The sequence below is a fragment of the Zeus faber genome (genome assembly GCF_960531495.2).
Source record: "Zeus faber genome assembly, chromosome: 11".
NCBI lineage: Eukaryota > Metazoa > Chordata > Actinopteri > Zeiformes > Zeidae > Zeus > Zeus faber.
The window spans coordinates 3,790,039-3,813,636 of NC_137205.1; the positions used below are offsets into that span (position 1 = coordinate 3,790,039).

At 44.8% G+C, this 23,598-nt stretch overlaps 2 protein-coding genes across 5 annotated transcripts in view; one reads left to right on the forward strand and one right to left on the reverse strand.

The window, feature by feature from the left end:
* arhgdig (Rho GDP dissociation inhibitor (GDI) gamma) overlaps positions 1-23,598 on the forward strand; it is a 53,604-nt gene that overhangs the window by 26,335 nt on the left and 3,671 nt on the right. The window contains exons 4-7 of one of the 4 annotated variants that reach the window (XM_080009614.1): positions 11,821-11,897; positions 18,589-18,652; positions 18,945-19,176; positions 19,299-19,311. In XM_080009614.1, coding sequence (XP_079865740.1) covers positions 11,821-11,897; positions 18,589-18,652; positions 18,945-19,162 — 359 coding nt within the window. In that variant the 3' untranslated portion in view covers positions 19,163-19,176; positions 19,299-19,311. Of the gene's footprint in view, positions 1-11,820; positions 11,898-18,588; positions 18,653-18,944; positions 21,217-23,598 lie in introns of those variants that run through there. The other 3 variants (XM_080009613.1, XM_080009612.1, XM_080009615.1) reach the window with 3 other exon arrangements.
* The window catches only part of eci1 (enoyl-CoA delta isomerase 1), a 50,802-nt gene that overhangs the window by 5,155 nt on the left and 22,049 nt on the right, over positions 1-23,598 (reverse strand). The gene's annotated exons all lie outside the window — the stretch shown is intronic.

The following is a 23,598-nucleotide window of genomic DNA, read 5'->3' on the forward strand; positions in this document are numbered from 1 at the left end:
TGGACCTAGGGGAGAACACACTGACCTTCCCTGGGGGCCCCACTGACTGTAATGGCCAAAGTGACACAATGTGACATTAGAAATCCCCCAGTCAGTAGCGTTGGCTCCACATTACCGAGTTCAGGTGCTCAAGAGAGGTATTCCCCCACCTGTTCAGCAGTTTGGCAGCCCACACTCGTGCCGACAGACAGCCCCCCTCTCCCTGGCAACACTTCCCTCTATGTGCTTGAGCCCCCTTCCCTTGGTACAGCCAACCACGATGGAAGAGACGGATAGATTGTCAACGGTGAGGGAGATATGTGAACTGTGACGGGCTAAAGCCCTGGCAACGGGAAGAGTTGGGGCAGGTGTTGTAGCCAATTCAAGGATATTTTTGCTCTGACAGATGGTGATGTGGGCCTGACACATGTGGTGCAGCATGGAATAGAGACTGGGGGCGCTCAGCCCATCAAGACACGTCCCTTCCGTCTTCCCATGATGCACCGGGAGGCCGTAGACAGCGCGATTGAGGAGATGAAGTGGGCAGGCATCAGTGAGCCCTTAGATAGCCTATGGGCTTCGGGGGTTGTGATGGTCTCAAAGAAATGTAGCCCCAAGATGACATTCTGTGTTGACTACAGACCCCTGAACAACCCCTGTGACTAGGAAAGACTCATACCTACTGCCCTGCATCGACAAGTCACTGGACCTGGTGTCTAGTTCGTCCAGGTCCTCCTCACTTCACCTGAAAAGGCGCTACTGGCAGATGTCCCTTAGCCCCGAGGCAAGACCAAAGATGACCTTCTGCATGGGTACGGGGCTGTGGCAGTTTCGCCTCCCTAGCTTTGGCTTGTGCCAGGCCCCAGCCACATTTGAGAGGTAAATGGTGCTGGCTGGTATCCCCCATCAGGAGTGTCTTGTGTATGTGAACGACATCCTGGAACACGGAGGCACCTTCCAAGTCGCCTTGGGGGTGCTGTGGCAGGTACTTCAGAAAGTGGAAGCAGCAGGTCTGAAGCTCCACCCCAAAAAGTGCCACTTCATGAGAAAGGAGGTGGAGTTCTTGGAGTTCCAGGGCACAGACTGGAAGGGGGGGGTCAGCACCCTGGAGGAGAAGGTACACGCGGTAAGAGACTGGCCCACTCCCACTGACCAATGACAGCCGAAAATCTCCCTGGGCCTGGCCTCATACTACAGAAGGTTTGTATGAGGCTTCTCCTGCACAGGTGCTCCCCTGTACATCTGCTGCAAAAGGACAGGAGTTTCATGTGGACACCAGAGTGCCAGCAGGCCTTCAGCTCTCTCCATGGGGCATTGATGGAGTCCCCCATCTTCACTCCCCCAGACCCCACCCTGCCGTTTATCCTGGATGCCGACTCCAGCAACGTTGGTGTTGGTGCGGTGCTGGCTCACATGGGGCCAGCAGGAGAGAGTGGTGGCATACAAAACTTTCAACAAGTCTGAGTGCTGTTACTGCATCACTCGTCGGGAACTTCTGGCCGTGGTGATGGCGGTAAGGCACTTGAAGTACTATCTCTGTGGCCTGCCCTTCACTGCCTGGACTGATCACTCAGCTCTCCAGTGGCTGATTTCTCTGGTCCCCTTCAGGTTCTGGCACCCTCCTAGAGAGACAGTGACACAAACACCATGCAAAGCAACTCGCTTAGGCCGAGGGAGCTGGCCTCAGACTACCAGGGGGTTAGAGCCTCCTTTCCCCTGCGTCAAATTCTCAAGATTTGCTGTCTGCGTTCCCCATGCACACTCCCTGTCCCTCCCTTTCTCCAGCCATCGTCCCTGCTAGTCAGCGGTGCAGTTCACCAGACCGAGTTGCCTTTGCCAATACCAGGATCATGACCCCAGAGACTGAGACGGGCCCTGCGTCATCTCAGAGACTGTTTGATCCCTCGGGATCAGGGACTTTTTAAGGGGCAACCCTATTCAAAGTGTTGCAACCCTGTTCGAAATGTTCAAACGGTGTTATTGATGTGTTTAGTGTTACCGTGTTGCAGGCTTAGATGCATCAGTGGGTGGGAAGGAAGTGGGGAGAGAGAGACCAGAAGTGATGAGGTGTGCCAGGTTAATGTGCGAGCGGGATCTGTTCTTCAGTGTGGTTCCGGCCGACAGTAGCCTATGCTGTTATACAATAAATGCACTAGACTACAGCATTATCACCCCTTGTGTGTGTTCGAAGCGTTGAGCGGAACGCTACAATATAATTACACATAAACAGAAATTAACAGGGAGTAACACTAGTGCAACTAACTATGCTAACGTGAGAGGCCAATATGGGCAGGTGGCAGTACAAATAGTATATAGAAGCAATGGGTAGCAATAATATGCGATGATAGTGTTAGTAAATATGCTGGTATAATAAATATGTGACCCATTGAGCAAAACCCACTGTCTCGCGCATTTCTAAAATCACCAAGAGCAGCCAAATAAGTTGAAAAAACCTTTCTTGAAGGAAAATTAGATTTTTCCTGATTCGTCTTCCTTTGTGTTGTTTTTTTTTTTTATCTGTCAACATTTCAAAACTGAGTTCGATTTATAAATAGTAGAAAAATGTTAAACTGTGGTGTTCAATATTCCTGTTAGATTACATGGGGATTACTGAACATTACATTACTGAACAACGCAGATCGATCGGTTCCTTCAAAGCGACCGTCCAGGTGAAGATCATTCCTCCATATTCCATGTGATGTGAAGTCACAATGTGAAACCGTTTTGATAGAGTTCAACCTTTAAATCGATAACCATCAAAGAAGAAATCCTGACATCACTGACGTCACTTCCATAAACAAGACATGGATCCTTCGGTTTCACTTGTCTGTGAAAACTTCTGTAAACAAGACGAGGATCCTTCGGTTTCACTTGTCTGTGAAAACTCTGTGTTGTTATGGATTACCAGAAGCGGGTGGAGGAAGATCTAAATCATATCGCGGACCTTAATCTGACCAGTACAATAGATCCAAGTCAGTGTAAACAGCGCATACTGGACTTAATTTTCTGCGATGATAGTCAGTTCTCCAACAGTAACGCTGAGAACGAACGCTCTGCTGAATCTGATATTATTCCGGATTTTGAGACCATTTCAAACAGTGGATTTCAACCTGAATGTGACGATGAAACAGAATATTTTCAAGAACCACCGGGGGAGACCGACGATATGCCCGTTGTTGTTACAACGGAAGAAGCTGATGACTTGATGAAGTCCTTTGACGTTGGTGATTGGCAGTTTTTCAGATTTCAGATTTTCCAAGACTTATATTATTGATAGACTCTACATTTTGTTCTGTTATCCTTATGTCTTTACTCCTAAATAATTCCACTTTTATAAAACATGTATATACTTACTGTTGTATAAAAGCTTTTTTAAAAACAAAAATAGCTGTGTGTTGATGACACTGTTCAACATTCCCTCAAAACACAAGAACAAAGCAGTGATTGCCCTATTCACCAGGGTGTCAAGTCCCCATTGAGCAGGATGTTAAGTTGCCATGTGACAACTAGCTAGACTCTGTTAGTCCTCCAACCATTTGCATTCTGGGAGCTGGCTGAAAAAACCAAGTGTGGGGTAAAACTTTGAAGGTGATTATCACAGAAGCCTGGTTTGCCACACCCTTGTCATGGCTTTAAAAACATTTGCTTGATTTGCACAAGATTTGATTTGCACACCTTGTTTGGAAGCTCTGATTCTCCACTTTCAAATGATGTGAAAGAAAAAATAAGTCGAAAGGCGCCAAATGACCCTAAAGTATGCGTTGGGACCCATATTTGCATAGCTGAATTAGAGAAATATGGCATTGTCATAATACTAACTGTAATATTAATAATGGTGATAATCAGTGTTGTGGAAGCTACTTTGAAAGTATAGCTTTGCAAGCTACCAATAGCTTCACACTGGAAGAAGTTGAACTACAGGTGGCATGGTGGCACAGTGCATTGTACTGCTGCCTCACAGCAAGAAGGTCCTGGGTTTGATTACCGCCTGGGGCGCTGTTGGCACCGTGCTCCGGCGGGTTATCTCCCAAATAGGAGCCTTTCTGTGTGGAGTTTGCATGTTCTCCCCGTGCTCACATGGGGTTTCTGCCACCTCACGTCAGTAAGGACCCCCCCTCAAAAACATGCACACGTCATCGTCTGACCAGCGATGGAATATCAGCTTTGGTTGTGTATACAATGTCCATCAGTCAAACACCTGCCTTCCAGAAACTAAAGTCCAGATGGGGGTATTGCACCAAGCAGGATTACTCAGTTAGTCAGGTTACTTCTAAAATAACATGCAACAACATCTTTGAAAATTTGTTAATAAACAGCATAGCTCACGAGTAAAAACATAGCTTTTGTCGTGGAGCTAGTCAGTGTCATGTATTTCCTTCAGTGTGGCCATGGTGATGTTTCCTCAGGCTGAGATTTGGGAGATTCCATGATGACACTGTCGCTGTGTGAGCACTGAGCAACGCCTGCTCTTTTGCAAATGCATTGCCTGGCCATGGATGGATGGTCAGGATGAAAGAAAAAGGTTGCAGGGCTGGTCAAAGGTAGTTCAACTACAGTAGAGAAGATATGGTAAAATAAAAATAAAAGAATCATTCCTTTACTTTTATGGGCCAAAGTTTTTGTAGTTTCAATAGTTAACTACACAAAAATTTTCAAAAAAGTAATTTAACAATTTGAATCACTATGCAAAGTTGAACTACCAGCAAGCTACTGCAAAATGTAGTTAAACTACTAGTTTAAATACATGTAGTTCACTACTCCCCAACAGTTGTGATAATAATAAGGATTATAGTACTCATGCTAATAATAGTATTTTAATAACACGGTTTAAGGTAGGGGCGTGAAATTTAATTTGTGTGCTTATCCAATTGTATGTATGCTTATGTACTGTATATGTATCTATTCGATTTAAAAGCATAACATTGTCATGATCTCCGCCGCCTTCTACTTCCCCTCCCTCTCCTTACCTGTCCCATTAGCCCAACTCTATTCACCTGCGCACACAGCTGTTCCAGATCTGCAATGTAACCCCTATATATGCCTCTCTCACCAGTCACCCATTGCCAGATTGTCTTCGATGCTTGCACCAGACTCTCCAGCGTTCCCCGGACTGATTCCCCGCTACCGACTCTGCCTCGCTCCTACCACGTATCCTGCCTGCCACTCTGCCTGTCTTCTGTCTGCACTCCTCATTATCGAACCTGCCTGTCCCCGACGATGTATCCTGCCTGCCCCCTGCCTGTCTTCCGTCTGCTCTACAAATAAAAGACATTACCAAATATCCCTGCCTGTCTTTGTGCTGCAATTGGGTCCTAACCACACCCGTTACAGTACAATCTGGCCAACAATGGACCCAGCACACAACCCCGAGTTGCTGGCAAGCCTGGGAAGGGTGGAGTCACAGCTCCAACACCAGGAGGCTGTCCGAGCCTCCACCTCAGCGGACGTTCGGCTAGCAGCGCAACCAGGAGCAAGGGCTCGCCATGCTAGCTGCCCAGGTCCAGCAGCTTGCCATCGCTCTCGGTCAGTTCATCCTGCAGCCTGCTTCCCCGGACCCACCTGCACCGGCCCAGCCTGGGTACTCCCTGGAGCCCCGGGTGGGGGTTCCAGAATGCTACGCCGGAGACGCAGACGGCTGTAGTCCGTTCATTACGAACTGTTCCAGCGTCGCTGGACCACCGAAACGGCACCTTCCTGGCCCTGAAGGCACGGTTCACTTCAGCCCCCATTGTGGTATTGCCTGACCCTGAACGGCAGTTCGTGGTTGAAGTGGACGCCTCCGACGTGGGAGTCGGAGCTGTTCTGTCCCAGAGAACGGCCTCCGACCAGAAGCTTCATCCCTGCGCCTTCTTCTCCAGGCGTTTAACCCCAGCCGAGAGGAACTACGACATCGGGAATAGGGAGCTTCTCGCCGTCAAATTGGCCCTGGAGGAGTACCGACACTGGCTAGAGGGAACCCAGCTGCCGTTCCTGGTGTGGACTGACCACAAAAACCTGGAGTATATCCAGTCCGCCAGGAGACTGCACTCCGTCAGGCCCGTTGGGCGCTCTTCCTAACAAGGTTAAATTTCTCCCACTCCTATCGGCCGGGGTCACGCAATATCAAACCTGACGCCCTGTCCCGGCAGTTCCAGGAGGAGGAGGAAGACGCTGCTGACCCTGACACCATTCTACCGTCCTCCCGTCTAGTTGCCACACTCACCTGGGAGGTGGAAGAGAAGGTCAGAGCCGCCGCCCAGGACCAACCTGGACCCAGCGCATGTCCGCCCGACCGTCTGTTCGTCCTGCCTGACCTCTGGTCCGAGGTTCTCCAGTGGGCCCGCAACTCCTGACTCACCTGCCACCCAGGGATCCAGCGGACGAAGGAGGTCGTCCAGCGTCTCTTCTAGTGGCCCTCCCTGGGTGAGGACGTCCAAGGGTTCGTCAATGCCTGCCCCACCTGTAACCAGCACAAACCCTCTGTTCTTGCTCCTGCTGGTCTCCTACACCCACTGCCAGTTCCTCATTGCCCCTGGTCTCACATCTCCGTGGACCTCGTCACCGGTCTGCCACTATCTAGCGGCAACACTACCATCCTGACCGTGGTGGACCGGATTAGCAAGATGGCTCACTTCGTGCCTCTACCGAAGCTCCCGTCCGCCAAGGGCACCGCCGAGCTATTATTGTACCATGTCGTCCGCCTCCATGGCATCCCGGTAGATGTCGTATCCGACCGGGGTCCCCAGTTTGCCTGTCTTCTGGAGGGAGTTCTGTGCGCTCCTGGGGGCCACGGTCAGCCTCTCTTCAGGGTACCACCCCCATTCCAACGGCCAAACGGAGCGGAAGAACCAGGAGATGGAGACGGCCCTTCGCTGCATGACATCACAACGCCCGTCGTCCTGGTCCGAGCAGCTTTTGTGGGTGGAATATGCCCACAACACCCTGACCAGTTCGGCCACAGGCCTCTCCCCCTTCCAGTGCGCCTACGGCTTCCAACCGCCTCTGTTCCCGGCCCTTGAGAAGGAGGCTTCCTGCCCGTCCGTCCAGGTCTTCATTCGCCGCTGCCGCAGGACCTGGACCTGGGCCCGGGCCGCCCTCCTCCAAGCAGCTGGCCGCAACGCCTCTGCCGCCAACCGTTGCCGCTCCCAGGCCCCGGAGTACCAGCCAGGCCAGAAGGTCTGGCTCTCCACCCGGGACCTCCCCCTTAAGGTGGAATCCAAAAAGCTGGCTCCTCGGTTCATCGGCCCGTTCATGATCGAGAAGGTCGTCAACCCGGTGACAGTGCGGCTCAAGCTCCTTAGGTCCATGCCCGTCCATCCCACCTTCCACGTGTCCAAAGTTAAGCCGGTCCGGGAGAGTGCTCTGGTCCCCTTAATGCCTTCCCCGCCTCCTCCGCGCTTCATTGACGGGGGCCCTGCCTTTTCTGTCCGCCGTCTCCTACGTTCCCGCCGGCATGGAAGAGGCCTGCAGTACCTGGTGGATTGGGAGGGTTACGGCTCGGAGGAGAGGTCCTGGGTCCCTGCGAGGCACATTCTGAACTACACCCTCATCAGGAGCTTCCATCAGCGCAATCCTGACCAGCCTTCCAGACCAGGTCAACCCTCCCAACCGCAGACCCCACCACCTCTCTTGTCTGCGTCTCCAGCGATGTTTCAGAGGTGGAGGATGTCAACCCTGGGGGTTCCTCCTCCGATGAGGACGTGGCCCATTTAGCGGAGGACGAGGAGATGGACGGGGTCTCCAACTACTCCGATGAGGATCACGTGGCCCGTTTAGCGGAGGACGTGGAGATGGACGTGGAGATGGACGGGGTCTCCGACGAGTACTAATCGCTTACGTTGTAATTACTTTTAAAATGTACAACTGTTGGTGGTCCCAAATTCATCTTCCTCCTCCTCGCCTCTCCTCTCAGCCATGCTCCTCCCTCTCCTCTCTCTCTGTCTCTGTCTCTCTCTATCCCCATCTGTCTCTCATCCATTAGAGCGGCACTCAGGGCTGATGGTCTGGCCCTCATATTGAGATATAAAGTGATTAGCCGGTGAATGCTTCCCTGATTGCTTCCACACTGATATACAAGGGCTCTGGATGCTTTTCTCTCCTAAATGTAAACCCACTCAACCCGAGCAGCTCAGACAATAAAAGGACCAAGAATCAAAATCGCAGCCACTAATGGCACCATGAATTGCGCCTGGTATCTGCTTCGTCTTAGTGTCCGATTAAGAAAAGATATCGCGATAATGATATGCCTTTGCCCTTGTTTTGTGTCTGATTGCCATTATCCATGTGGCAGCGTAAATAATCTGTGTGTCGGGGGGCTATCAATGGCTCAGGACACATTCTTTCCATCCAAAATAATTTAAAAAACACGGCTTTTATTTGTTTTACTTGAAAAAAATGGGAAAAAGGCATGCAGAGTGGAGCGTAAATGCCTAATGGTGAGTCTCCATTACACATCTACTACGCTACTGCTCTACACTTGCCTGTTTTATGAATTATCAATCTTAAATAAATGTAAAACTTAAAAAATTGTCGGACAGTAGTTATTTTGATTTAAAGTGTTTCATGAAAATTAAAAACTAAGTAAATCCTTGGGGGTGCTGCACTGGTGCTATTCAAAATCCTGTTGGGGCTAAAGCACCGGCAAGGTGTGGTGTGGTATCCGGTACCCACACGTTAGCAGCAGATGCTTTAAGTCCTGTAAGTTGCGAATTGGTGCCCCCAAGGATGGGGCTTGTTGTTCCAGCACATCCCACAGATGCTTGATTGGATTGAGATCTGGGGAATTTGAAGGCCAAGTCAACACCTTGAACTCTTTGTCATATTCCTCAAACCATTCCTGAACAATTTCTGCAGTGTGGTAGGGTGCATTATCCTGCTGAAAGGACCCACTGCTGTCAGGGAATACTGTTGCCATGTAGGGGTATACTTGGTCTGCAACAATGTTTAGGTAGGTGGTACATGTCAAAGTAACCACTTGAATGTCAGGACCCAAGGTTTCCCATCAGAACATTTCCCAGAGCATCACACTACCTCCACTGGCTTTCCTTATTGCCATGTTGCATCCTGGTGGCATCTTTCCAGGTAAACCACACGCACCTGGCCATCCACATGATGTAAAAGGAAACGTGACTCATCAGACCAGGCCATCTTCCTGCTCCATTGCTCCATGGTCCAGTTCTGACACTCACGTGTCCATTGTAGGCACTTTTGGTGGTCGGTCGTCCAGCATGGGCACTCTGACCGCTCTGCGGCTATGCAGCCCCATACCCAGCAAGCTGCAATGCACTGTGTGTTCTGACACCTTTCTATCATAGCCAGCATTAACCTTTTTCAACAATTTGTGCTAGAGTAGCTGTTCTATGGGATTGGACCAGACGGGCTAGCTTTCACTCCCCACATGTATCAATGAGCCCATGGGCACCCCTGACCTGTCGCCGGTTCATCGGCTGTCCTTCCTTCCTTTTGATAGTGAGGGAGGACTTATGATAAATGATGAATGAGAAGAGTTGGATCTTTGGGGTGCATACCGAGAACACCCTGCAAGACCTGCCGTTTTGGAGATGCTCTGACCCAGTCGTCTAGCCATCACATTTTGGCCCTTGTCAAAGTTACTCAGATCCTTATGCTGGCTCATTTTTTCTGCTTCCAATACATCAACTTAAAGAAATGAATGTTCACTTGATGCCAATCATATCCCACCCCTTGAAAAGTGCCATTGGAATGAGATGAGCAATGTTATTCACTTCACCTGTCAGTGGTTTTAATGTTGTGGCTGATCGGTGTATGTCAGCTACAGAGGATGTGCTGGCTTCAGGGTCCTAAACAGACCATTTTCTGTATGCAGTGAAAATGTAATTTTTTTTTTTTTTCTTTTCCTTTTTCTGCACGCTGTGGTACCTTAACACTCACGGAACTCTAGAAATTGTATGGCTACAAAGCTGTGACTCCAAAGAGCCCAATTGCATTCATGTGTGATGAAATATGTAACTAATCACACATAATTGAGCATGAGAATGGCCAATATGAGGCATGAGTATAATGTTCAAAACCCCTCTACACTCAAAATATTAATAGTTTTGAAAATATTGATATAGTGTCAAGCTACACCTTAAATGATCACCTCAAATGATCTTAGCTTTCTGATGGTGTAAGGCACTTGTATGTGGCACCAGCTGCTGACCCCCATCCCAAACTCCAACCCCTCCACCTCACTCGCAGCCCTAGAAAGGGGCTCAGGGCTTAAGAAGCTAAGAATCTTTCACAGATCTAGCCTCTTCCTTTTAAGGTGCACCAGATTAATGCATGTAAATGTTGAATACATGCCCCTGGAACACCTCAGAGGGTTTCACCATAATCTCACAAAATAAGGGCCCCCGAAGGTTACAAAAAAAATTGTTACTCAAAAATCAGGTTTTTGAATGCACCATAATGTCAGTAGCTGCGAATTGGCTCACTTTCAGCTCATAACTGTAATAAAAAATGCAGCTGTTCTCATATTAATGGTTGGACTATCTATCTATCTATCTATCTATCTATCTATCTATATATGGCTAGTTTTTCATTTAGGATGCAGCAACTTCTGGTTTATTTCTTGATCCTTTTACTTGAAAAGTTATATTTTGTTGTATACTGTATGACGCATGCTGTATACTAGCATCTTGGGCATCCATTTCCATTTCTCCTATCTCTCTCTCATATTCCTGTCTGTGTTTGACCATCCTCACCTTCTTTTCTGATCACAACTCTGTCTGCTCATTGACCTGGCCTTTTCCAATGCAAATTAACAATTAGAGAAACAAATAAGTTTTCCTGAGCCGGATTTCTAGGCCTGCTATAAATAGAGGCGAGACAGTAGGCTCTGCCATGTTGTTGGTGCAATGTAAACAGGACCAGGCAGAGATAAGATAACATAAGATATCAGGTTACACTTTATTAGCCCCCTGTGGAGAAATTCAGGTGTCAATTCACATTTCGCAATTAATAAAAAGGACCGCCCAATACCATTCAATATAATTTTCTGTCCAAAATATATTTTTTATTTTTTCACAAATATAATTTTGACATAAAAGAAGATTGGGGTAGCAGACCTCCGGTTGAAAACCACTGGCCTAAAGGATAGTTTTGCATGTTTTCAAACCAGGCGTAAAATAACCACTTTGCTGCAGCTTCTCACTGTGCTTGAATGCAGTCCAATCAAGGCAACCGTTTAAGCCTCATCATCGCACGTCTTCAAAAATGTTTTATTAACATGTATGTTCTTTTAAATGTTTGCCTTGAGAGTAGGCCATGATGCGTGATAAGTTTATACACATGGGGCCTCATTCACAAATTGCACAAATCAGTGTACACACATTTTGATAAAGCACATGCTTATTGAAAAATATGATATATCACATCATATCCTATTCCCCTATAACAAAGAGCACAGACATTATAGAGGGGGGTTGTTGCTTGGATGCCCAACGAGATTGCAGCAGTACATTACACCAAATGCCCCTCAAAGCAAGCAATAACATCTATCATTAGTAACGACCTAATATAAAGCAATCATGGTGTGGTTTATGCTAATTAGAAGCTGTGGGCATGTGCCTGTCAATTTAATATGGTTAAGAACAAAGGTTCCGAACAAATTTGACTTTCACGCGCACATTTTGAATCTGGTGGTAATTTTGCGTATCCAGCTTTTCTGCACACAAATTAAGAACATTTCTATATACACGTGTTTGTGAATGAGGCCCATTGGCTCTCATACGTAGAACACAGTGTGATCCCATAATGAGTCATGATATTGCATGTTGTCATGGCCTAGCTGCTGGGGTCATGCATGATGACGTGACTGTGATGTCAACTTGTTTTGTGCAGGAGACCCAGAGGCTCTGAAGACGCAGTACTTTACCATGAAGGAGGGAGTCGACTATAGGGTCAAGATCCACTTTAAGGTAAGAGACCGACAGGCTATCTATCCAACTATCTATCCAACTATCTATCCATCTACAGTATCTATCTACCCATCTATCTATCTATCTATGGCTAGTTTTTCATTTAGGATGCAGCAACTTCTGGTTAATTTCTTGTTCTTTTTACTTGAAGAGTTATATTTTCTTGTATACTGTACGATGCATGCTGTATACTAGCATCTTGGGCCTCCATTTCCATTTCTCCTATCTCTCTCTCAATTTCCTGTCTGTGTTTGACCATTCTCACCTTCTTTCCTGATCACAACTGTCTGGTCATTGACCTGGCCTTCTCCATTGCAAATTAGAGAAACAAGTGAGTTTTCCTGAGCTGGAGTTCTAGGCCTGCTATAAATAGAGGTGAGACAGTAGGCTCTGCCATGTTGTTGGTGCAATGTAAACAGGACCAGGCAGAGATAAGATAACATAAGAAATCAAGTAACACTTTATTAGCCCCCTGTGGAGAAATTCAGGTATCAATTCATATTTAGCAATTAATAAAAAAGGACCCACCAATCAGAGTGGGTATTCATGGAGGAATTAACATTTTGAGAATGCTTTTTGTTTGTAGACATTCAGTTTTACTTCTCATTCAAGATTCAAGAGGTTTATTCGTCACATGCATATACATATTTTCATACATATATGCAGTGAAATGTAATGCAACGCACCCGGTGATTACACACAATATGTCCTAGGAAAATTTATTTTTTACTAGACAAACTGACTGATTCATAAAACGTAATACTGTAAGTCAAAATACTTATAGAATAAAATAAAAATATATAGAATAAAATAAAATGGAATCGACAAAGGCTTACGTGTATCGGATTGACTTATGTATTATTATTATTATTAAAGTGACATGTGAATAAAGTGAGGTAGTGTTTGTGGGATAATACAGCACAGTATACAACAGTACGGCGCCGCAATACGGTAACACCGAACAACCCAGAACAGTGACACAGTATGCGGTACAGTATGCTACATACAGTACAGAAGGTAGTGGAGCTTATGTGTTTGGCTCAGTGAGGACCCCTGGTGAGGTCAGCATTGACAGTTCTTATGGCTTGCGGGAAAAAACTGTCTCGGTCTCTCTTTTCTCACTGTGTGACTGCGGAGGTGCTTGCCTGACTGCAGCAGCTGGAACAGTCCGTTGTTGGGGTGATGAGGATCCTTCATGATCCTGTGGGCTCTGCTACTACACCTCCTGGTGTATAAGTCCTGCGGGGGGGTAGTTCAGCTGAACGCGCCACCGTCTGCAGGGCCCGCCTGTCCTGACCAGTACAGTTCCCAAACCAGGCGGTGATGTCGCCCGTCAGGATTCTCTCCACCGCTCTACAGTAGAAAGACTTGAGGATCCTCACCGAGACCCGGAATTTCCTCAGCTGCCTGAGGTGGTAAAGACGCTGCCTCACCTTTCTCACCAGAGTGTCTGTGTGTTCAGTCCATGTTAAGTCCTCTGTGATGTGGACTCCCAGGTACTTGAAGCTGCTCACCCTGTCGACAGACGTCCTAATAATCACCAAGGGCGTGTGCGTCCTCGATTGTAATCCTTGCCTAAAGTCCACAATCAGCTCCTTAGTTTTTCTGACGTTCAGGTGTAGGCTGTTGTCCTGGCACCAGAGTGACGGTCACGGTCGGCCACCTCCTCGCGGTCGGCCTTCTCATCTCAGTCGGTGATCAGGCCCACGACAACGGTGTTGTCAGCAAACTTGATGATGGTGTTGGAGCTGGACCTGGCCACACAGTCATGTGTGTACAGGGAGTACAGTAGGGGGCTGAGGACGCAGCCCTGGGGGGATCCTGTATTCAGGGTGAGGGAGCTGGACATGTGCTTCCCCACCCTGACCACCTGGGGCCGGGCTGTGAGGAAGTCCAGGATCCAGGCACACAGCGGAGTATTCAGTCCGAGCTCCTTCAGCTTGACAGCCAGTCTGGTGGGGACTATGGCGTTGAAAGCTCAACTGTAATCGATGAACAGCATTCTCACATAGGCCCCCTTCCGGCCATCCAGGTGCGTGAGCGTGGTGTGCAGTACCTGGGAGACCGCGTCATCCGTGGATCTGTTCTGCCGGTACGCAAACTGCAACGGGTCCAAGGTGCGGGGGAGGGAGGCGCAGATGTAATCCTTAATCAGCCTCTCAAAACACTTCATGACCACCGAGGTGAGGGCCACCGGACGGTAGTCATTCAGGCAGGCAGGAGAGGCGATCTTCGGGACAGGAACGACGGTGGACCTCTTGAAGCAGGACGGGACCACTGATTCAGCCAGGGAGATGTTGAATATTGTAGTGAACACCGGAACTAGCTGGTTAGCACAGGTCTTCAGTACTCGTCCAGATATGCCATCTGGGCCCGCAGCTTTCCTGGTGTTCACCCGCATCAGAGCCTTCCTGACCTCGTGCACGGACACTGAGAGTGCGTGCTCATCCCCAGCGGTGTAACTCCAATTAGCCGGCGAGCTAGCGGTGCTGCTGCCAGACTCGAACCGCGCATAAATGGGAGTTCAGTTCGTAGGCTAGGGAGGCGTCCACACTCGTGGCTGGGGAGGAGCTGCTCTTGTAGTTTATCGTCCGCATCCCCTCCCACAAGCGTCTTGTGTCCCCCCGCTGTAGCGGGGGGACACATATCTGTAGCTCCACAGTCTCTCTGTACGTCCATTTAGCGTCCTTCACCGCCCTCCGCAGATTGTACGACGCCGCTTTGTAATTGTCCATATTTCCGGATTCAAGACCGTCGTTGTAAGCGGCCGTGCGAGAATTCAGAGCGCAGCGGATGGATTTGTCAACCCACGGTTTCTGGTTTGGAAATATCCGAACACCGTGGGAACAATGCTGTCTGCTAGCGTAGCCACAAAGCTCACTGCTACGTCCGTAAACTCGCTAACGTCACTTGAACTTGATTGGAACATGTCCCAGTCTACGTCAGCAAGTGCGTCCTGAAGCGCAGCCTCTGATTGGTCCATCCACCGCTTCACTTCCCTCGTCACCACCAGTTCTCGCGCGATCAGAGGCCTGTAAATGGGTACCAGCGAGATCGGGGCATGGTCAGATTTCCCGAAAGCAGGGAGCGATTCCAGATAGCTGATTCCACATGGTTGCCGTCTGCTTCTTTGGAGTTTTTAAGAATTTAATTCCAGATTTGAGAATCAGAGCCAATAGCATGAAAGCAGACAGATTCTGAAGGAATTTCAAAGTAAAAGTCCTACTGTATGTGATTTAATATGATGGGATCCAATCTGTAGCGTATTATTCAGAGCTTTGAAAGACTTTAAAATTAAAATACATGATTTCATATTATGGGATCCAATCTGCAGTGTAGAATATCAGCACCTGTATGTATGACCGTATGTATATGTATGTATGTGACAATAATCTCTTGAACTTCAACTTAGTATATCAGCATGTTCTATCTCAGAATTTCCAAAATGGGTGTACGCGTACCTCTAGGGGTACTTTGGAGTACTGCAGGGGGTACGTGAGATTTTTTTAATATGAATGAAAAAAAATCTGTCCCAAAGTAATTATATAAATTACATTAATACAATTTAAAAAATCTAATGTAAACCACATTTTATATTCAATATTCTTATTTTCAATGCAATTGTTAACTGCTGTTTTGGGCTGTGGTGCTGAAAGCAAAGCGCAGACACGGTTTGTTGGAACAGCGGTGATTAAGTGTGGAAAATAAATAGGTCTATCTGGCAAAATAACCTCACATTTTTTGTCAAAACTGTGTCGTTAACATCCCCAGTACAACCTAGGGACCAGTGGAGCCACAGTATGACTTTCTGTGTTGTTACGCTCACTCATCTCTGCCTCTGCCAAATAGTCTCCTAGTCCCCTTGCGGCATTCTTAAAACAAATAAAGACAGTGTACTATTTTACATTTATTTTATTGTGGTCTGCTTACTTATTGAATAAAGCCTAGAAATATTTATTAATAATTGGACACAAACAAAAAACAAAATAAATCCCCCATATGTTTAATGGATTGTCCCTCCCCCTCGCACGTGGCACACAAAGCTAAGGTGACTAGAAGCGGAGCAAGAGACCTTGAATGTAGTCAATGATGATAACCAAACAATGATTATTGTGTTTATATTTCATATCACACAGCACCAGCAAAAAATGGAATACACAGAAATTTACCCATATATATACCGATCAGCCACAACATTAAAACCACCACTTTTTTAACCTCTAATTTTGTGTAGCTCCCCTCGTGCTGCCAAAACAGTTCTGACCTGTTGAGGCATAGACTCCTCTTAAGGTGTCCTGTGGTATCTGGCCAAAAGACGTTAGCAGCAGATCCTTTAAGTCCTGTATGTTGCGAGGTGGCTCCCCTATGGATCGGGCTTGTTGTTCCAGCACATCCCACAGATGCTCGATCGGATCGAACCCTAACCCCAGCCATCCACATGATGTAGAAGAAAACATGATTCATCAGACATGGCCACCTTCTTCCATTGCTCCATGGTCCAGTTCTGACGCTCACATGCCCATTGTTAGACGCTTTCAGCCAGCTGCGATGCACTGTGTGTTCTGACACCTTTCTATCATAGCCAGCATTAACTTTCTCAACAATTTGTGGTACAGTAGCTCTTCACTCCCTTCGCACATCAAAGGGCCCATGGGAGCCCATGACCTGTTGCCGGTTCATCAGTTGTCCTTCCTTGGACCACTTTTGGCAGGTACTAATCACTGCACACCGGGAACACCCCACAAGACCTGCAGTTTTAAAGATGCTCTGACCCAGTCGTCTAGCCATCACAATTTAGCACTTGTCAAAATCGCTTAGACCATTAAGCTTGCTCATTTTTCCTGCTTCCAACACATCAACTTCAAGAACTGACTATTCACTTGCGGCCTTATATATCCCATCCCTTGACTGGTGCCACTGGAATGAGATATGCACTGTTATTCGCGTCGCCTGTCAGTGGTTTTAATGTTGTGGCTGATATTATTAAACTATTTAAATGTAGCATTTAACTGTATTTTCTGTGTTTTTAAGGTTGTTGTTTAATAAACCAGACAACCAGACTCTACATAGGTTATATATATATAGGGAAGCTTTTTTTTTTTAACAAAAATGTTTTCCACTGGTCAGGGGTACTTGCCTGAAAAAATATTTAAAAGGGGGTAAATTATTGAAAAAAGTTTGAGAATACTGTTCTATCTTATAGAATAATGTTATTGACAATAAATGTATGGTTTGTACCATGATAGCACAAGCTCTGAGAAGTAGACTCCTCCGGTCATTCTGGACCCTCTACTGTAGAGAAATCCCTCTCAAATGCAATGAAGCCAGTGATTACATAACCATTACACAACAAATATCTGATTGCCAAATCACTCCTGGCACACTTCATTCGGCTTGAACCTCAATCACATCTTTTTTTAACAGTGATTAGCAGGCAGGGAAATTAAATCTTTATGTTGATGTTTATGTATGGCTATGTCCCAATAGGAGTTTTCACCATTACGCTTAAGAGCAGTATCATTTCACCATTAAATAAGCCACAAAGAATACTGTTTGTACATCACTGTTGGGTTTATGTATCACTGTCCTGACAACAGTATATCATCTTTGTCAAAGCCAAATAATATCTCTATTCACCGCAGCATTTCCCAACTACAATGCTTTAGTGGAGGAGTTGAATTATATGGAACCTGTTAAGGAAGTTCTTCCGCAATGATGGGTGAGGTTAATCTGCCCGCTACAAGAAGACAAAACTGAGAATATCCAAGTTTATTTATTCTGCAGAATAAAGAGAAAGATTCAGTACTGCTCCAAAGCAGCGCTGGGATCAATCTGATATCACAGAGAAAGACAGGAGGCTTTATACAGTAGAAACAGGGAGTGGTTTGGGTCAGAGGTCTCTGACGAGTCTGCCTCCCCCTTAACTGTCTTCCTGGGTGCTTCCTCCCCTAACTGTCTTCCTGGGTGCCTTCCCTTCCTAGAATGTAAATAACAGGTACTTGCAACCTTGACCTGGCCGAATGGGGGTTGCATGACAATGCACTTCTAGGTGTCCCCCATCTCTATAGAAGGTAAACAGGCCACGTGTGATCTGATTCTTTCATGTTAGAATTGACATTGTAGGAGCAAGACATTTCTCTTTCCATGAACTCTGGGGGGTTCCTGGGAAGACAGACAAATGTTTTCAAACCCCCTTTTGGAGGTAGAGGCCTTTGTCCTCATTCAAAATAGTTGATCGTAATCATTTTTCCCTCACAAACCCAATTATAATTGTAATTTAATAAGCATTATTCTTACTTCTATAATTATTGCTCTTGCTGCTCACTGAATTGACATTTTTATTGCTGTTATGATGACCTTGCACATTATTGCTATGCTGCTGGTACTACCCCAACTTACTTTAGCATAATTGCCATCTGTCCACATTTGTTTGGGATTGTATCGGATTTCTGAATTCATAGGAAAGTGTGTGTGTGTGTGTGTGTGTGTGTGTGTGTGTGTGTGTGTGTGTGTGTGTGTGTGTGTGTGTGTGTATTGCATCCCATTGAATGCATACAAATATTGGCTCTCATGACCCCTGACGTGCAAAGCTGCATCTTAATTCTACGGAGGTGATTTAGTAGGGGCTGAACATTTTTACTTACTATCTGTTGGAATCGGCTAACGCTCCGTATCCCTGCTTTTTCCGCAGGTGAACAGAGAAATTGTAGCTGGTTTGAAGTACATCCATCTGACCTACAGAAAAGGACTGAGGGGTAGGTTCACCGCAAACAGTCTAAAGAGGGTCTTTACACATAACGGGGTGAGGGAGGGGATTTTAATGCATGCCGTTGAGCGATTTCACAGTCTACGGAGCATTGATAGGGATAGGCAGCCCACAAGGGTGGAGGAGCAGAGCTAAGACATGAGAAATGACACATGACAGAATACTTCAATCCTCTAAGAACCGCTCAAACTGAATCAAGGTAATTTTCCATCCACAACACAGCACATAGCTTACGGACGCCACACAAGCCCGTTTTTGAGGACTGAATATACGACGGGTAGTGGTTTTGTGTCTTGTTGCAGTGGACAAAGCGAAGTACATGGTCGGCAGCTACTGCCCACGGGCGGAGGAGCACGAGTTTGTGACTCCGGTGGAGGTGCCCAGGGGCATGGTGATCCGGGGTGGCTACCGGATCAAGTCATGCTTCACCGACGACGACAAGACGGACCACCTGACGTGGGAGTGGAACCTCGACATCAAGAAGGATTGGAGCGAATAGGAATGGAGAAGGGGGTGGGGGCAGCTGATGTTTAATGGCAACAATTGAAATGAACAATCGATGGACATGTCTCTCATTTCTCTCATCCATTATTTATTCCTGCTTCTCTCTTTTTCCCCACTCTGTTCTTCAGCAGAACCATATTGGAAAATGCCCTGAGATGTCGGAAAGCTTCTTTAAACACTGTATCTTTCTTTATTTTAACCACTCTTTGCCACTCCCCTCCATCCTTACCCTCCATCTTGTAGCGTTCCAGTCTGCTCGCCGATATCTTAAGAGTATATCTGGTGAATATCCTTGACCCAAAATATGTGCAACAGTAGATATAGGGTACACCGTATGCTTCTGCTGTCTGTCGTTTAGTGAGCATTTGAATATACAAAGTCAAATACAAGGCACAAGTGTCATTTTGGCAGAAAAACTCAACCTGCAGATGTAGAAATTGGACTGTGTGTTGAGATCTAAATATATTGATATTCGAATCGGACAAAATCAACTCCAGCTGTGTTTGACAAAGGTTAGAGAGTTCAGTCAATGCAACATCATTTTGGTACTTTTGAAGTCATGGTAGGTCATATTTTAAGCATTTGTCAAGTTAGTAAATCCTTCCCTGAGCAGTTGGGCAGATAGAAAGAATAGTAAGTAGATCAGAAAACACATTGTGTTGAAATTGTTGGTGGATTATTATTATTCTGCTTTTTTCTGCGCAAGTGTATATGGATCTCAGAAACTTTAAGACATAACATTTAGAATTTTCCTGAAAACATTTTTAATTTTAGTGACCCATTTTCCCTAAAAATTGCTCCAAGTCATGAAGACATTGTGCGACTATCCCCCGATATTATGAAAATGTGTAGGATGTAACGATTGGGCGACAAGAAAACTCTTCTTGGTTGCATCCCCATTAAAGGCTGCTTGAAGTTCTAAATTTGAATTGACTTTTGCTCCTCACTTTCAAAGAGTGACACATCAAAAACTGTACAAACCAAATATTCATTATGTATTTATTTAATCTAGTTTCTGCTTATTTACTCCCTACCTTTGTTTGATTAAGGTTGCACATTATGAGCTTCAAGTTTTCAAAGGATCATCCGATATTGTCGCACATTTCTCCTCCTTTGCAGGCTGTCGACTATAATGTAAGAATTTTAAAGAAAGACATGTTTTGTTTTTTTTGTCTAAATCACTGTATCTGATGTTCGTAATGGTACGACAGTACCAGACAAAAGTAGGCTCATAGTGTAGCACAGTGAAACCATAAAGGTTTTCTATTTGTTGAGTTTATCAGAATAAAAAAAGGGATTTCAGGCATTTCTGTTGCGCGTTTCAAACTGTGAAGTCGAACGTAAGACAGCAGGAATCCAGATAAACTTCAAAGAATCATCTGTGACTGTCCTTCAACCAGGAATACACCTTGAATTCCTTAAAAAAAAATCGAATTATAATTTATTATTATGTTTCAACGAGAACCTTTGAATTTCTTTCAACTGGATTCAGATGTGTGTGTATTATACTGTAGAAATAATTGCATGTAGAGACTTAGTGTTTTGATACTTTTCATTTAGTTAAAAGAAGTGTGTGTGTGGGGGGGGCAGCCCCCTTTCTAAATCTCACCCATATAGAGGACATGAGATGTGAATATAATTCTACAATCAGTATTTTTTTTAAGTAAAACATTAGTTAAAGATAGGTAGGTAACAATCCATTAGCACCTGTCAGAAAAAAGTAGATAGTAATTTATCAAATCCCCCTTAAAAGGTAAAAAAAAAAAAGAAAAAAGATTCCTTTCTTTCGTGTCAAGTCTTGATATTGTTATTGATGCTGATGATATTGAGTGCTGAAACGGCGTTTAAGATGGTTGTTGATCGAATAATTAGTGTTAATGTTAGCTTGTAGGATGTTGCATGGTTTCCCAAGAATCTCACTTCCATTTTTTTTACGACTTTGCTGTAAAAATATAACTGATTTAAAATGGAAAAAAAAAGACAAACCCGCAGCCTGCCTTTGTCACAATTTAAGCCTGTATCAATAAAAATATAGCTGTGTCGAATCTAGTCAAGCATCCTGTATCTTTTAATAAAGGTTGTTTGAAAGACTAAAATGAGGAGTTGGTTGTGAGGTCTACACTCTGAATTTGGATTTTAAGTGAATATTCTATTGTTTTTCAGAATCAGAATGAATCAGAATTATTTATTTTAGCAGGTTCATTTACATGTACAGTACCAGGAAATTGTCATGGTGATTATTGCTGCGTGTCTGTCTACAGATGATTACGCATTACAAAAACAAAAACAGTCCGAAATAAATATTAATACATATGAGTAATATTAATATTATTAGTAAAGTACAATAAAAGTAAATAAAAAAAGAAGCAAAAAATATATATATTTTTGCCATATACACAAATAGCCGAAAAAAGCAAAACAAGAATAGATAAATATCTAAAATATACAGACTTTGCAATGCAATGGACAAGATAAGCTATTGGTATGGTTTTAAATTATGATTATAGATAACTAAGTATTATCACTTTTTCACGGCTGTCATTCTTGGGAACTGAGACAACACATGTCCGGCAGATAAAATAATGTTTTTTGTTGTTGTTGAAAATGTAATTATAAAAAAAATCAATAATTGAAACAGAGGCAGCTTAGCACAATAACATAGTATTGTTAGTTATATCTCAAACATTTTTAATTTTATATGATTAAATGTCTGCACTGGACCTGATAAAAAGCACTTGACCTGAAACAAGATTCATTAATTTATATTGCTTAAAAAAGAGTTACAAAAGTTAAGAGTTAAAATTATCTATTTTCTATAATACAGAAAAGATGAGTGTATTTTAAACCATAAGCATTCAATTTTGAATATTTGTTGAAAAAATGGTTCCATTTTTAATCTATTGAAATTCTATCCTTAGTTTTGGTCAACTCCGTCAAATCGAATAAAATCTGAATTAAAGAAATCTGGGGTGTTAAAGAATACCCTCTAGCATTTACTGATTGCTCCCCATGCAACAACAGCACGCTATTTGTTTGAATTTTGATAATTATTTTATATTTAATACATAATATTGACACTGCTGTCTTCACAAAAATAACAGTTTGAAAGTTTTTGCTTCCAAAAATACTAATGTGATACATTTAAAAAAGATATATGTGTAATTAAGAAGTAGCACAGATGGTTATGGGGGCAAAACACCTGTGCTGAGCAAAATAAATTAAAATGATACACTTATTAAACACTTACTTATTAATGATACACTAATGATACTACTTAGTAAAACATGGAACTAGTTATATTTTATATATATTGAATGAATTGTTAAACCTTCCTTAAAATGGTTGTATATAAACCATGTTATAAGAATATGCATTTTTCTTTAGATATAATTAAGGTAATTTTTTGTTACTACTATATGCAAATTTTATTTGTATGCCTAATGCCGCAATACTACTGTATAGAATTACTGCCACTTACTATAGTGCTACTAGATGAGTAATTCTAGTCCTCCTGGATATTTATATAAATTGATCAATTTGACCCATGTCACTGGGGGTAGAATTTGGTAGAGTCGTCAGGTAGATTATTCATTTTAGTGTGCTTGTACTGTATGTCGAGAAGTTTTATTTACATGCTGCCAATTTCTCCTGCAAGCAGACGTTCTTACACACATTTTGTTCACATCAGCATGTTAAACCACAAGCCCCTGTCCATGCTTTCCATGCGCAGCCCGAGTTCTGCGCCAGCGGGTGCGTCTTATGCCTGAATGTGGGGGTGGGTTGTATGTGTACGCTTCGGGGGTGCAGGGTCTCCTCGCACTGTCTGGGACTGGTTTATGCTCCCCTGGGCCGTGCGTGGTACCAACACAGGCCGCAACACCTGTTATCACTGTGGCCAGGAAGGACACTGGGCCCACAACGGTTTTGTGCCACAACACAGACGACCACAGGACAACTGAGGTCAAATGGGAATCAGGACATTATCAGAGTTGACGCCGGGAGGAGGGGACGCCAGTGAATGACCCAAGCCATGACTCTGCACACCCTGAGGTTACATGCGCGCGCAAACACACACACACACACACACACACCTTTGAACACTCCCCTGAACACCCTCCTGATTACATCCCTCTCCTTTTCTCATCAGCTATCACAGGAAGGGGCCATGTGCCAAATTACTGTTGCAATTTTCCTGGACTTAATTAACTCTGTTTGTTTCGATACATATCATCCGATGTTTATGTTTTTCCATGTACATTTTGTTGTTTGGTTCTATGTTTATTTGTTCCACCCATGGTGATTATCTCCCTCTTGGAGTAGTTATGATGATTAGTTGTTGAAAGACCAAAACATGGTAAAATCGTTCTCTAAAGAGGGAGATTGGCGGTGGTTTTGTGTAACAAAAAGCTGTGCTCTTATCATCAGACAGAT